At 38.1% G+C, this 17,043-nt stretch overlaps 1 protein-coding gene across 1 annotated transcript in view; it reads right to left on the reverse strand.

Moving 5' to 3' along the window:
• Positions 1 to 5,099: 5,099 nt before the first annotated feature.
• LOC146005498 (neprilysin-2-like) overlaps positions 5,100 to 17,043 on the reverse strand; it is a 112,740-nt gene continuing 100,796 nt past the window's right edge. Inside the window, exons 6-7 of the mRNA XM_083144743.1 lie at positions 5,739 to 5,822; positions 5,100 to 5,146 (exon numbers count right to left, since the gene is read on the reverse strand). Coding sequence (XP_083000869.1) covers positions 5,100 to 5,146; positions 5,739 to 5,822 — 131 coding nt within the window. The remainder of the gene's footprint in view (positions 5,147 to 5,738; positions 5,823 to 17,043) is intronic.

Consider the following 17,043-nt stretch of genomic DNA (forward strand, 5'->3'; position numbering starts at 1 on the left):
AGGCATCAAACACACTGCTATGAATATACCTAAATTCTTAGCCATAGAGACTCTAAATATTCACTGTAATGTAGCAGAGGGTATGATCACCAAATCAAATGGCATAGGCTCTCACAAACAAACAGGCATCATTGCAACATTCAAACCTAATTCTGAATTTATGGAGCCCATTATCTACAATCCATCCCCAACATTATATTTTCCTGTGTGCCATAACAGAATAGATTATATTGAATTGATGGTCACTAATGAAAAAGAAGAATTAGTTGATTTTGCTGGAGCCACAACAACTGCAATCATAGAAATTAATATTTAAATAAAAATACATACAAGAAGAAAATGGAAAATATTGAGAGTTATGAGCTACAATCATTCCCTCCAAACAGGAGGACATTTGCAAATTTAAATCAACCCAACACAGAGATTGAGGTTGATCTTGATGTAGGGGATGGATTTATACACCCCCACAGAGCAGATCTATACATCAAATTTGATGTTGTAAAGCTCGATGGTACCGATTATCCGGCAAATTCAAATATAAGATTGGTAGATAATTTTGTGCCTCATCTGTTCTCTGAAATTGAGATCAGAAAGCATGGCGTTGTTATAAACAGAGTGGATTATCCCGGCATTACCTCCACAGCTTTGGCCACACTAAAATTATCCAAAACAGAGGCTTCATACTACAAAATCGGAGGATTCGAGGCTGGTGATAAGATATTATCTAAAAACCACACTGTGCTGTTCCCCATGCGCCTGTTGCCAGGATTCTTCTCAGATTACAAAGATATTATGTGGAAGGGTGGGTTAAGAATCACATTTAGAAGAGCTGCAAATGATAACAATGCTTTGATGAGGTACAGTGCAATAAACTCTACAGGGGAAGCTCTGCCTGATACCCTACCTGATGAGGGCAAATGCATTATTCAGACTATGGAGTTAAGAATCCCTGTTGTTGAATATGAGGCCAGTTATGGTCTTAAATACAAAGCAGATATTCTAAAAAATCCACAGATTCCTCTACAATTTTATACATATCAATGCGTACAGAAGCCTGCATCTGGTACCTATTATGAGTTTGATGCTACAAATTCATTCTCCAGCATACAATATGACATGCCTGATTTTGTAGTGGTGCTGTTTCAGACTGGGAGACACAACAATCAGGAAAAAAATTCAAGTAAATTTGATAGCTGCAACATCAAGAACATATATCTTAAAAATGGCAGAAATGAGGTATTTCCTAGAGAAAATTATAATTTAGACATGTCCAAGGATGATTTCCTTAAATTATATGAGGCTTTTACATCCTTCAAACGGGTCACTACTGGCAATACAGACATGTATTACACACCAGATGAATTCAAAGCACAGAGACCCATGTTTGTCATCAACACTTCAAAAAGAAAGCAAGTTGTGGTGAATGACAGAACAAACATTAAAATTATCTGTGAATTTCATGAGGCATTACCTGATGACACCATATGTAGTGTTATTCTCATAGGAGAAAAATCATATGTTTATGATGTAAGAAATGAGAGAGTCACGGAGCAATTCTAGAGACCCTCTAGAATTGCATTGTTTTAATATTTGGATAAACAAATTGAAGCTGGTATCCAATTGAACTTAAACCAGAAGTAACTATGTGTGTGTATGTGTATGTGTGTATGTGAGGGGTGGGTGTGGGTGGGTGTGGGTGTGTATGTGGGTGGGTGTGGGTGTGGGTGTGTATGTGGGTGGGTGTGGTCAAGGTCAGGGTCAAGGTCAAGGTCAAGGTCAAGGTCAAGGTCAAGGTCGGGGTCAAGGTCAAGGTCAAGGTCGGGGTCAAGGTCAAGGTCAAGGTCAAGGTCAAGGTCAAGGTCAAGGTCGGGGTCAAGATCAATGCGGGTGGGTGTGGGTGTGTGTGTATGTGAGTGTGTGTGTATGTGGGTGGGTGTGGGTGTGTATGTGGGTGGGTGTGGGTGTGTATGAGGGTGGGTGTGGGTGTGTGTGTGTCCTGGCCTAGTTTTAAGTGTGGCCAAAAAAAATATCAAGAGGGGCATATTTTTGACAGGATTATGGACAACAATCTCACAGAAGTGCCTTTTGTAAGTATAGGCACATCAATCTGAGGGGGGTCATACTTTCTCATGGAGTCCATGAGGGCTTTTTTACAAAAATCTTGGATTAGACAGAGTTCCACATTTGAGCAAAAACCTCATATGGGCATGTTGAGCTTGTTTTAAGTGTAGGTAAATCTGCTTGAGGGGGGTTCATACTTTCGTGGGTTTATAATAGCACCAATCCCACTACTGAACCAATACCTTTAGATTGTATTGGGTGGTGTAGTTATTCATCATTTATCTTTCAGATGGTTATCACTCGCTTAGTCTAAAGTATAATGTATGCGAAAGGTTACATCCAAAGTTATGGCACAAGAATTCACACGTACAGTAATTGAGCTTCTGTACACTCCATGACTGAACCGATATGGATATTGATAAGAAGAGGGTAATACTTGCCTCACAAATAGATGAATGTTATTCCATAGATTGTCCTCTCAATAATGGTAATTGACACACATCTGACCTTCCAGTCAGAGTTCACTCTCCTCATGCACCATTGTCCAATAATCGTCCCTCCAACTTCCTCGCTCTATCCCGTCCACTCGTCAACTGTCCATTCTCTCTCTCTGTCCTTTCCAACTCTCATGCCACATACGCCTCTCAAGTCAATAACCTAACCTTTGCCTGATTACTTATTCAGCATTCCTTTCTCTGCTTTGTTAAGACTTGACACTTCTTACCCAATACCTTGGGTACGATACGATATCATCATTCATCCTCATCTTTGCGATTAGCCAAAAGTGGCAGAAAAGCGAAGTATTTAGTGAAATGAAACATCAATCATTCAATCAATCAATTTTGCATTAGTGTATTGAATAGTTGCACTATGTGAATTGCAAATAGACACAAACAAAATTATTTAATCTGAACTCTTTGGATTGTGAATTGCAAAACACAATAAACAAACATATACATTACTTATTGAAACTTAAAAATAGAACACTCTGTTATAACCTAAATATTAAAATTAAAAAAAAAAAAAACCTTTACCTGAAACTATTACTTCGCGTTTTACTTGGTAAAAATATGTAATCACGATTAAAATCAAAATTTGGTAGAGAAAATCTGACTTTGTACACAAGGAAGTTAATCAAGGCAGAACCTGTAGATCAATTGAGCACATCAGGTCTTGTGGCTTACAAAGCAACAGGCAACAGCGTTGGCTACTGCTCCATCAGAATAGATTTGTTTGGAAATGAATTAGTAGTCTTTTCGTGTCTTCTTCTGCTGTTGGATAATATTCTTACATACTAAAGGTATTTCTGGACAAAGTTCTTATATCCTAAACATAGCTGGACTTGATACATTAGATAACAAATATTAAATAACCAAGCAAAAAACCTAGACAAATATTATAAAGAAGTACTGCCTCACTTCTTTAGTAAATAAACTGTCTTCGATCAAAACCGATTGAAAACTTCTTGCTTAAATCACATAATTCGTATTTCTTATTCAAATTATAGCTCCTGAGTGACCATACATAATAAAGTACTCCTCTTCTCATTACAGTTTTGCGTTACTTAGACAAAGAAAACAACCACTACACTCTCATCGCTCAGCCTAAAACCCACTTTTCCTCTCATCTACCATCAAAATTATTCGGACTTATTCCTGCATCCAGATAAAACCAGATTCCTGCATATTTATTGTACCATTCAGAAACACCCATGCAAGTCAGAAAAAATATCTGTTCTGTACTTGTGTCATTAGTTTTTGTCCCTTACTCCCTACCTTTTGGCATAGCTTTGACAATGATTCTTCCGCGTTCATTATAAGTTATGTTTTCTATCGCATAACGCACAAAAAAATAATTTCGCCTCTCTACAACATCATAAAATCAACTCAGGTACCAGCTTCGACATAAAGTAACGAACATTTAGTGACCATTCCTTCACGGAGGTCAACACTTGAACTATTTTTTTTATTTTCCTGTAGTTTACGGTTATTACAAGCGTAAGAAAACAGTTTTTCTTTGTGACGTTTCAGGAGAACACACGCTCCTTTCATCAGACATTTATTTTCATTTTGACTAAAGATGCAGTTATAACAATGGTTAGTAATTTTTTAAACAAAAAGAATCCGTCACAAAGAAAAACTGTTTTCTAATGCTTGTAATAACCGTAAACTACAGGAAAATAATTCTATAATGCAAGGAATTCGTACATACAAGAAAAACACTTGAAAGCAAGCGTTATTTCAATTTCAATTTCAAATTTCCTTTATTAAAAGGCGAGGTTAAGACTGCGGCTGTTCTACCACATAACCCCAATGGATACATACACATTCAAAATAGATTCTACATACTAAATGCTTGTATAATAAAAATAAAAAAAACAAAGAAACAAAGAAGACACAAAAAGAACAAATACAAAATTGAGAACAAGGGCTCGTCTACACTCTCAAAAAAAAGATTGAAAACAAATACACAAAGGATACACACATTAATTGAAATAATTGTGCTTGGTGTGATATAGTTAAGACTAATACAAATTAATAGTATGTAAACATATAAATATTCTTAATATACGAGAAAGGACAATATATCGTCAAGAGTTGCAACATGTAGGGGGGAATCACCCGTTGGGGGGAGTAATGGCGGCCGGAGCGTGGTGCTGATCGCATCGAAAATATGTGTGACCCTACCCCCACATACCCTAAATGTGCTTTCATTGATTGAGTTGGTGATTTAAGTCCACTTTATGCACAGTAAAGGTGCACCTTCATGGCACGGTGCTATATGAGCAGGTAACTTTCAACTTTACCTTTACCTGTATATATTGTATTCGTTTCTGTACCCCTGAGTAACTACGTTTATTTTTTAAATACGCGAACCCTCTACTATGTCAATGGCTGAGGACCCCCTAAAGGCTTACTGGTCTCCGCCACCCCCCCCCCCCCAGCCGCACTGCGGGGTTCTGCGGCTTGTAGATCCGGCACTGTTGGATTGTGAATTTCTACACTGTATTTTACTTATGATACACTGTAATCTTTCATTCAGCTGTTCTGTAACCATGTTCCTTCACTGGAACTCACAAAATTTCCTGCATGTTAAGATGAACTATTAGTTAGCAACATTGTTGGGTGATATTTTCAGATTATTTACTTCTGGTCTATGCCATACTCGATCGTCCTTGAAGCTGAATTTTAACACAAAAGAGTGTGCTACTTTATGTGATGAGAAGCGTACGCTAATTGAAAACTATTCACATAATTGAGGTTAACAACCATATGTACGACATAAATACTATTTCCTTTTGTGTACACACATAAACTTATTTTTTTCGTTACTTTTCATCTTCATTCTTATTGTTTACAACAAAAACACCATATATCCTCCATTTCACTCTTTTTTTTACACATACACCAACATGTTTAAAACGCATGCCACAGTGGATACTACGTATAATTATTAATTAGAAACGAGCATTAAAATAGTTAATATGCACTTATATTATCTGAACAGTTGATATTAACTTCTATGCTTAAACAATAAATTTTGGGACATTTTTACTTATTTCAAGAAGAGTATAAGATTATGCTCGTAGTCAGGAAATAATATCGGTATACACGCAACGGTGTGACATAGAAATGATAAAATGAGTGTGTGACCAGGAAATACCTTCACAAACTCACCTGTGTCCATGCAAGACTTGAACAGCGTCCTGGCTTGTCGAACGGGCAGTGGGTCTGTCTCTTTGTTCTTCTCAAGCATAATATCTAAGAGATAAATAAACACGGCAAATTTTCACAAATTGGAAATATGAAAGGATAATATGTATCACGTACGTACATTATCTTACTCCTAAAATGTTAATCATTGAATTAAATGCTTTTTAATTTTTGAGACTAATGGTGATGTTTGTAATAAAGTAAATGTAGCGTTACTAGTTGCCAAAATCATTAATTATTTGTACTACATCAGTGCTATTTCAAATATTTTTCTAGTAACACTTCTGGTCCCGATTAGCTTATCTGGGCGTAAAGTGAACATGAACAAAATAAAGAAATAAACCAACTATTAACGCTATTTATATTTCATGACAGATATGCTTTATATCATGTTTGCTCTTAAATAACTATTTACTTAGGACTGACAAAATTATATGTTATATTCGAGGTTCTGTACTTTGCCGTGCGGTCTAAGGCGTCATACTTTGGGCTTCAGTTTTGGAACGCGAGCAAGTTCGAGTCTTCTGGGGGATAGTGCAACAACTTTTCTTCTGAGATTTAGGTTTGTGTATGGGACCGGTATCTAGCCACCATCATGAGGAAATTGAGTAGCAACGAATGATTTGCACGTTAAACTGGCTTGTTCAATTCATACGAAACTGAAAAAAAATATTTAAAAAATTATATGGTGCACCCCTCCTATGTTGTTTCTACTGGCAAAATATGAATGCATACCAAATTTTAGGTCATTTGGTGATGTTTTGACCCCCGCCCAACACGATTAACTGATTTAGTTTATTAATCATCGTTTTCCTACACTAAAATCATGACAAAAATGTTTGCAATGTAAGACAGTTTATTATACAGAGAAGACAAACTCCATATATAGTAACTAACAAGTATGGTAATAGTGAACACACAATCATTTGAAATCACTTTACTGGATTTATGGTTTTATGGAGGAGCGTTCTGTTAAGTTCTTTAATGTCTCTTTTTGAAAGTTGGGAATTTTTTTGCGGTGATAGTCGACCACTTGCAATAAGAACTGTTTTTGTGTTTCATCATTGGTAACACTAGTTGAGAAGTCTTGGATTAGTTTCACAGCCCGTTCCGACAGATCATTCACCACTTTGACATGCCGCACATATGTCTCAGCTTCTTGGTAATTGGGATCATTATGCCATTCACTAACAGGTTTTCTTAGCCAGTCGCCGCCAATTCCCATACTGTGAAACAAGAACCAGGATTTAGGCCCAATAAGGGATGATAGTTTTGTACTGTGGCTAAGAATAGGAAAAGTTGGATAGCCCCTTTCAAACTCTTTTGGTCGAGGAATTCGGAGCAATGTTCGAGCAATCTGCTGCCGTTCTGAAGAGGAAAGTCTGTTTGAAAATAGAGAGAACACAGCACATTCTTCGGTTAAGTACCAGAAGTGCCTTTCCATGGCTTTTATGGCTGCATTTGCAACTTGAGGATCATGCTTGCAATACTTGTTCAAGTCATGCCATAGCTTGAGATCATTATACACTGCATCGGCACCAATGGATGAAGAGAGCCAGTTTTCAACGTAGAATAGTGCATTAAATTTGCATAGTGCTTCCAGTTTACTGATCATGTCCTTGTCATATCCTGCTTGAGCACTGAAAGCAAACATCTTTGCAGGATACAAAATGGATGGCACCCATCGAGCTTGATGCGCTGCTCCTGGTTTCAGCCAGTGTAGTATTCCTCTTTCAGGTGTCTCACCCAGAAGTATCAACATCAATTCAGCACACTCCCGAAAGTCAGCGCGAGGTAGCAAGTTCTTTCTATTTGGAGTAGAAAGTATTCTCTTCAGTGATTGTATAGAATTTTCCATAGTGAGTTTCAAACTCCTGTCTTTGATTTCTAGGATGTTAAAACCAGCTTCTGTGTTAATAGTTGACCAAATAGAGTCTCTGAATTGAATGAAATTGGTGTTTTCAGGACCTGATGTTGCACCAAACAATTCTTTGTGAACTGAACTCAGAATTCTTTCAAATATGTGATGCCGACAAGCCAGCATAAACAACTTCTTGTCAAAGAGGTTTTCCAGCCTAACACAAGCTCCAATTTTCCATCCTGAGTTTGAAGCTGTAGTGTCAAAAACAAGGGATCTCACATACCTGAAATCTCCCACTCGTTTGCTAGGGCAAACGTAGCGCTTGCTTGTTCTTCACCTGTTGTGTTTGTAATTACAGGGATACCAAGAACTTTGCCTTCTTCACAGACTGGCATACCAGATACCAAAATCGCTAGTCTTTCTTTGTTTTCTTTTTTGAAGTCTGGAACCAGCTTACCATCCCAATGTAGTGTTGAGTGCTTCGGTGCTGTGAATGTAGCCTTAATTGCTTGCGCTGATGATTTCCTAACTTCCTTACCTGCTGTCCAAGTGCTTTTAATTGAAAGAGTTGCTTTTTTCAGTGGAACTCCACCTTCTGTAAGAATTTCTCCCATGAATGCTGTTCGTTGACCAGCTGATAGATTAAGCCTGTCTCCCATGGTTGATATGATTTTGCTTGTAAATGGATTTCTTGGTAGATTTAAAGCAATTGACGAACTTTTTCTACGAAGTGTTGTACCTGTACCTGTTGCACCACTGCTAGTTGAAGGGAATACAAACTCAGGATCTTCAATTGCATCAGGTTCAGCATCAAAGCCATCCGAATCACTTGAATCAAGGCTACCAACTTTATCAAATTCTAGGCTAGTACTTGTGTTTATGTTTGTCTTGGTTGAAGCTTCTTCTTGGCGACGCTTCTCCCTCGCAGCACGCTCAATTTCTTTTTCGTTATGAGATAATTTCCTCATAACTTTTGCAAAGTATGTCTTATCAAAAACACCTAACTCCATTTTTCGACATGACCTTTGATCTTCTAAGAATTGCACATCTTCCAGAATCATTTTCCTAGTCCTACATCTGTCATGTTCTATAATAGAAATAGCATTGTCATGTGCTATGTCAAAGAGTAGAAGAAGAGATTTGAGAAAGCTTTCACTCTCAGCTGGGAAGTTCTTCCTTGTTTTGTGTTTCCGAAGATTTTCGTATTGCACAATTAATTTATTGAGTTTTACTTTGGAATGTCCAGCTCTGACAGGCGTCACTGGAATGCCAGAAAGCTCCCAAAACTTTTCTGCCTTCAGGATAACGAATTTTATAACATCATCCCTTTTATCTTCCTGCATGGGTCCACGATTGAGAAAAACAAAGTAGCGAAGCACATCCCCATTGGTGGGCAGTTGAGATCCTTTTTTCGGGGTCAAATCTTGCAGTAAATTACTTAAGAGCCACGCTTCAGACACTTCTCTATCATCCTTTCTAAGTACCGGGCGGTTTGGTGTGGATGAAATTGAAGGAACTGCTTCATGGGGTGGTTCTTTTCTCATATTTACACTCATATCTGCCTTGGTTACAACTTATAAAAGAAAAATATAATAGGTTACAACTTGTTGCCATGTTGTTATTGTCCGTAAAATGAACAAAGTATATAAAATTACAAACAACAGATCAGACAACTATTTTTGAGGTGGGCGGGGGTCAAAACATGGCCTACAGACCTGAAAATTTGCAGGCGATTATGTTTCAATAATAGTAACAATATGGCAGGGGTGCACAAGAAACTTTCGAATTTTTTTTTTTTGCAATGGTCTAGTGGAAGTCTACCTAAATTGGTATGAGGCAGTATGCTTCTACGAATGTATAGATACAACACTGTTCCAGTTGATGCCAATTTATTTCCATAATGTGCAATGACCCAAAGACTACATAAATATAGTTTGTTAGATAAATTCGCTGAAAGAAAAACATTGTTTCTTATCACTTGGCCAATTTGATGGATATACATTCAACCGAACTAACAATAAACTAAATTTGACCAAAATAACAATGATTCATTGTTAAATGACTTCTCCACGTAGTATAGAAGGCAAAGTTCACGAACTAAATATAATTATGTGAGTGAGTGCAAGTTCGGAACTTGAAAACATTATGGAATGTACTCAGCCTTTTCCTCCATATCGTGGTTGCTAGGATACCTTAACAAAGTGTCTACCTGGAGGAAATAGGCTACCACTTCCTCTCCCTGTGTCAGAATCCAAAATACGCTGCCTGAAGGGCTGCGAGGTCGCACAGAGGCTTCCTTTCTACGTTATTACGTAACCTGATTATATTGACCTCTGGTGGCAAAATAATAAACATGATTCCATCAACCTGAAACAAATGAAAGTGAAATAAACCAAATGACTCCTCCGCGCGCACTTCGGTCTATTATGAGTAGCGTAATCCGGTCACGGAAAACTAAAACAACGACTGGAGGTTCGTCGTGCTGACCACACGTCACCCAGTAACTGGTTGAATGATTCCCCACCTCGGTAGGTGGGAGTGTGGTTGACAGTCGATTGGTAAAAGTCCCTGTCCCTCAAGGGCTGTTGCCCAATTGGTTATTTATTGTTATTAATAATATAGGAGGGCTATCCGGCAAGTAACATCTATTTGGTTATAAACCTTAGAATACAAAATCTTGTGTGAGAAACTTAAACACATAACCTTCGTAAATTTTACGACTCAGTTTTAGATGTTTTTCATTTTTTTCAAATACATTTTGTTACACAAATGAAAGTATCTATTCTTCATTATTATGAGGATGCTTAACACAGACATGACATTAAAAAAGTTCGATTGGCTCTCGTTTTGACTGAAGGGGGCGGGAGAGAGGTGGCACATTCAAGCGACCAGCTCAACTCGAGTATATATACACCACAGCTGACGATCTGGCACTTTGCATTCCAGTATTTCACGCCATCCTTTGCTGTTTCAGATCTCCTCAACATTGGCCAGTTTGCATTCAGTTGTGCAGTGTCTCCACAGTATTGTTAGATTTCTATGTGCAGTATATACAGCGACGTGGCAACACTGGTGGCTGGTTGGCAACGAAGTCAATTATGGAAATTAACCTTGCACTCAAATGGAATGTCGCCTCTTCACTAAACAGCAGACGCTCAAGAAAACTCGTCCTCCATAGTATCCTGCATGGATTTTTTAAAAAAAAACATATCGTGTACAAGGTCGTCCGGTTGTAACATTTGCAATAACTGTATGCGGTACAGTTTTAGTCGCAATCGGGTTCGCACAATCTTTCAGACAGTTGGTTGCGGAATATCAAGTTCGCCGCTGGCACGGTATGTTGACTTCTGTGAGCTACTCACAAAACTCGCACTGTTTCATCAGAAACGCTTGGACGTCCTGTGCTTTTATCTTTACACAAGCAACCACTTTCCCTAAACTGTCGATGCCAATACAGAATGCTTTGGTGACCTGGCGGTGCAGTTGCAAACTGTCTCCGGAATGCACGCTGTACGGTAACAACAGAAAAACAAATCTCATATTCCAAAACAAGGAATGCTTTCTGCTGCATAGACACCATTTTGGAAACTATATTTGTGCTGCCATCTGTCGGCAGGCGCCAAGGTTACAAATATGAGAAATTGAACTTTCAGAAGTGTTCTCTCGTTTCATGATTAGTACACACATATTATATTAATAGTTTTGGAAATATTTCAATGTAAAGCCCGATTTATCATTTATAATTAACCTGTACTTTAGGAGCATCTCAACGTTATTTCTTTCTTATTGACCTTCCTACACAGGTGGTCTTTTACTATCAGATCTCCCAACAAGATTCCTGTAAACCACTAGCAGGGGTGCCGGCTTGTGAAAATTATTGAAGGGGGGGGGGCTCTGATCACTGAAATAAATTAATGAATGACTCACTCTCTATCTTTAAGTTTTGGCCTCAGTGTTCGGAATCTCATGTTCTCATCATGCTACGAAACAACATTCCCCCTGGATAACACTAACGAACTATTGGACATGCTCCATATTGGTGAAATTTCCATAAATGACGTGGAAGATGCAATAAAATCACTAAAACCGAAAAGATCTGTTGGTCCCGATATGGTCTCCCCGTACGTGATAAAGGGATGCTCGGAAAGCCTTAAGTACCCGCTACACATCTTATTCAACCTTTCACTCTCCACCTGCGTTTTCCTGGAAATATGGAAGCTTTCTGAGGTGTGTCCCGTACCAAAGACCTCCGACAAAGCTGATATCAACAACTATAGACCAGTCGCTCTTATTTCAACTCCTACAAAACTCTTCGAACAAATCTTATGTAAATACATTTCCAGACACCTTCATCCGATACTGTCCCCTCACCAGCATGGATTCATACCTAAACGGTCCATTGTAACAAATTTATTGGAAATCTCCGACTTTAAAACCTTGATGCTGGACGGGAAAGGGCAAGTTGATGTAATTAATTTATACTGATTTTTCAAAGGCGTTCGATCTTGTTGACCATGATACACTTCTCCAAAAGCTTCACCATCTTAACCTCTCAGCCCGTGTTTTAAAACTTATCTCCTCCTACCTGAAAGACCGAAAACAGTATGTTAGATATGATAATAGCATGTCTACTGTATTTCAGATCTCCTCGGGTGTCCCGCAAGGATCGAACCTTGGACCACTGCTATTTCTTGTGATTGTTAACGATCTCCCAGAATGCCTGCTACATTCCAAGAAACTCTTGTACGCTGATGACCTGAAAATATTTAAGTCTATAACGAACGATAATGATACCTTGAAACTGCAAAACGACATTGTAAATCTTGTAGAATGGTGCGCTAAAAACAAACTAAAACTCAATTTTAACAAATGCAAAATTATGACTTTCACTCGAAAGAAACAACCCTACATGCACACTTACACAATCAGTGGCCACACGTTAGACAGAGTGTCAAGTTATAAAGATCTTGGTGTTCAGTTTGAAGAAAATAACAGTTTCCGAAAACACATCGACCGCATTGTAGCAGAAGGGTACCGAAACCTAGGGTTTATAATGAGAATGGGAAACGACTTTAAGAAGTTAGAAACATTCCAAACACTATACAATACCTACGTAAGGGCGAAATTGGAATACGCGTCTATCGTCTGGTCCCCACAAAACCTAAATGAAACCAGCAGAATAGAGAATGTACAAAGCAAGTTCCTTCGATTCCTAGGACTGAAAAGAGACTGCGTTTACCACAAATATACTCCTTATCATACCCTAAAAAAATACTTCAATGTACAATCCCTAGGCGATAGAAGAAACATACATCAGTTACTATTTTTACATAAACTTTTAAACAACTCATTAGACTCCTCTCAGCTGCTCTCAGAAATCCCTTTTTATGTACCATATAATAAGGTAAGACCACGGAAAGAGCTGTTTCAAGTACCGAGAGCTCAAAGTGAGACAATGCGGCACCCACTCGGAGAATGTGTAGGTTATATAACGAAATTGCAAAGACATATGATAAGATAGACATCTTCCAAAGTTTTCGAAAATTCAAAAGGGAAACAGAAACTTATTTCCAAAGCCAGACTTAACTTTGTTTATTAGTTCAGTCTCTTTATGTACAGGCGTAGAGTCCATCCTATTTTTCTTTTTTCTTTTGTGTTATTTACTAATTACTGTCATTACATCTATATATCATCGTTTATATGTAAGGTGAAGCACATATGTTTTTCCTTGGTTATTTTCTTGGTTATCATGTGTAACTTCTAACACAAACTGTCAGGTTAATAATTTATACTTCTCTTTCATATCTAATCTTATATTAATTTTTATATTACTGTAACACATATTATCATATTATTGTACTTTCTGAATTCTTCTGATTGCATATTTTGTGTACCAAACAGTGTTATAATACAAGACACTGTAAATGGGCATTTGCCTGTAGTGTCATGTATTTAAATAAATAAATAAATAAATAAAAGGTAGGGGTGTGCGGATCCCCAAAAGTCGGGACCGGGATCGGGAAAAAAACTTTCCGTCCCGATCCCGACTTCGGAAATCATTTCCCAACTTTTCTGGATCCCGAGCAGTCGGGAAATACATAACTAACTCTCTAGCCTTCTTAAACCCGAAGGTTTATGGCTGCAGCAACACAGGCCTTCCATCTGTCCCTATCTTGAGCAAGATCTACATATACTTTTTCATTCCTACCTAATGCTCATTTTAGTATGTTGTTATTTCTCGACGTTTTCTGCATTGTAAATTTCTGGAACTTATAATAAATTGTTAGTTTTTAATCCAGAAATCACTTACAGTGAAAATGACGGGTAGAATTCGAGATTTTCAGAGTTTCGGGACATTTCGAACATTTTCCGTCCAGAAAATTTCCCGACTTAGTCGGGAAATTTGAAAATTTTTCCCATTCCGATCCCGTCCCGACCAAGAAAATTCTTTCCCGCACATCCCCATGAATTCCTCAAAAATATCAATTTTTTCATTCACAGTTCGAATGCAGAATATTAATTATGGATATGTCACAAGTTTCGTCAACCATAATAGCAAACTATTCCCGAATTTTTATATCTGCTACCACGGAGCTCAAAACAGATCTCCCTAATATATCAATGATCTCGTTCTGAATGTCATGTGAGAGCTATTTGTAGCCCGAACGTTCCATCCACTACCCTAGTTCATGCACATCGTCTCTTGAAACTCTTTTTTTAGTAAAACTTTTAACAATACTCATAATAACATACTTAGTATATAGTAATAAGTCATGTGTTTTGCTGTCTCTGGTCATAGCCCCCCCCCCCAAAGTTGATGGTTTAGCGGTCTCAGCCCCCGTAAGTTGATGGTCTAGAACATTTCAAATGTGTATTTGAAGTTAAATTCATGTGGCACAATATAGAGTAAACTTTACAAGAGAAGCAAAATAATACATTAGATCTTCCTAAGCAAAATTATTTGGTGGGCTCTGCCCCCACATTGTTAACATTGGGGGGGCTCGAGCCACCCAAGCTCCATGGAGTCGGCGCTTATGACCACAAGATAACACAGACCGAATAAAATTACCTAATAAGGCACTTAGAACTTCACAGAAATAAAGCCGAGTTGTTGGCCTTATGGTTGCAACAATAGAATTACCTAGCGGATGATGTGAAGGTACTACTCCCTCAGACAAAGAATTTCTTTCATTTTTCGAAACAAAAGAGGACCTGCTGAGTGTCATGAAAAGGCTTCTTTGCATTGATGAATATAACACATAAGACAGAACCCACATAGCTTGCTTGCTGCAAGCATGATGCAAGCGTCCATTGGCAAGCGAAGTAGCTTACCTCAAGCTTGTCATAGCAAGCTATTAGCTGGATGCAAGCTAGCATCCAGCAATCTAGTTACCAGAATTGGAAGTTGCAGCAAGGTTGCTAAGGCAAACACGCATCAAGCTTGTCATATCATCATATCTAGCTGTAAGCTTACAGAATGCTCGATGTAAGCTACATTCTGACTTACATCTTCAAGCTAAACTGATTTTTCTCTTCATTGATAGCACAAACATGGCTATAATGCACATCGTACATATCCATAACAGCAAAACAAAAAGCAATTGAGGGTCATACAATAGTCAACCACCAATATTTGTTGTTAGATTTTTTCTTTTAAAATAACTTTTTCCTGCTCTCACTCAAAAATAGGGAATAGCTTGGCTGGATAGTTCAATAGTCTTAGTACACATTGGTAATGATCAGGCTAGAAAGTTCACATGACCTAACCGATCTTGTAACAGGTTTTTGTTGCTATGTCTAGCTCCTAGTAATATAGTCTGGAATCAAAAAGGTTGCTCATGGGAGACTTACTTTTATTCACTGCACTACATTCTCTTCTCTTCCTTGTAGCTCCAATATTCACACATCTTTCGAAGGGTTTTAAAACACAATTTTTCACTGATTACAATCAAATATACGAGGTCCATCCGGAAAGTAGTACTCGTTTGCGCCGTGTGGAGCGCTAGTTACGGGAGTAGCCGCCGCGCAAGGTCAAACGACTTCAGTTAACTGTCTGCTCAGTGCGTGCGAAGTTTCGTAGCGCTGTCATTGTAGTTATTGTTAATATGAGTGTTTACAATGTTCAAAATAATTTAAAACACCGCCACTTTTGAAGTTAGGGCTGTGATCAGATTTCTCAACGCCAGGAATGTGCGACCATCTGATATTCAACGCCAATTAAACGAAGTTTATGGACGTATTATTATGTTTCTTTTTATGTTATCTTAAATCATGTTTGTTCTTCACATTTTTGGCAGTGCCATCTAGCGGCCACTGCAGGAAACACCAAGATCATGATGTTGCATTGACATTTCACTTCATTCCACTGTATTTTGTTTTATTATATCTTGTCACAGTTGTTTGTGTTTAATGAGTAACTCTATTGTTATATTAAATGTGTGTGTCTATTGTTATATTTTTAAAAAATGCATCTACCCACAGTAAGTACCACATGCATCAAGCTTTCATCCAGCTTGCCAAATCAAGCTTGCTTTGACAAGCTATAAGGAAGCTATCGTAAGCTAGCCACAAGCTAACGTGCTATCTGGGAAATTGAAATTTTTTTGTTGATTCCTCCAAGATTTTCTGCACAACGGTAAACAAAACTTCAATTCCTCTTGGATTGATTTAGTGTTTTAAGACCACTTTATACACAGTAAGGCTAATCGGGACTGGACCTACAGTTTAAAGTGGGATCCGAACCACTATGTGGCTCCACCGGAAATCGAACCCGGGACCCCTTGATTACCAGGCATTGACGCTACTACTGCACCATCGGGGAGGCCATCAATTCCTGTTGTCTCTGTAGTTAACATTAAGGAAACTTACAAAAATATGCGAACAGCAAGCCCTTCGGTGATGGCGAGTGAACTGCATGGAATGCATTTCGACAAGTGCGTTATTTTTCTCTGGAGAACAAGAGAGCAAAGAAATATGAAAAACTCGTGGAGAATAACTTTTTTTTGTTCTTTGCTGTTCGTGGTTTTTAATGTTCAAGGGATCTCCTTCACTAAAGAAAGGACACTTCCTCCTATACAACAGAAAAACATTCTTGTTGAAGATTTAGTAACCATTTTTTTCAAGGCCGCCTGCAGAATATTTTGGGCAGGCGGCAGTGTTTGAAGTGGAAGAAAGAAAGAGTTATTCTTCCCCCCCAGTTAAGATAATTATCATGAAATATCTCCAGCACTAAGTTAATTCGCATTTCACGGCACCTTACGTTTTCACGCTTTAATTTCAAAATTTGAATTGTATTAATTCTTATCAGGTATTTTGGAGGGGCAAGTGCTCCCCCTGGTCTCCATTTGCGGGCACTCGTAATATATTTATAAAGTTATGCCCACATTGCTTGTGATTAATAGTTGCATA

This window comes from Lepisma saccharinum, chromosome 23 (assembly GCF_977018435.1).
Source record: "Lepisma saccharinum chromosome 23, izLepSacc3.1, whole genome shotgun sequence".
NCBI lineage: Eukaryota > Metazoa > Arthropoda > Insecta > Zygentoma > Lepismatidae > Lepisma > Lepisma saccharinum.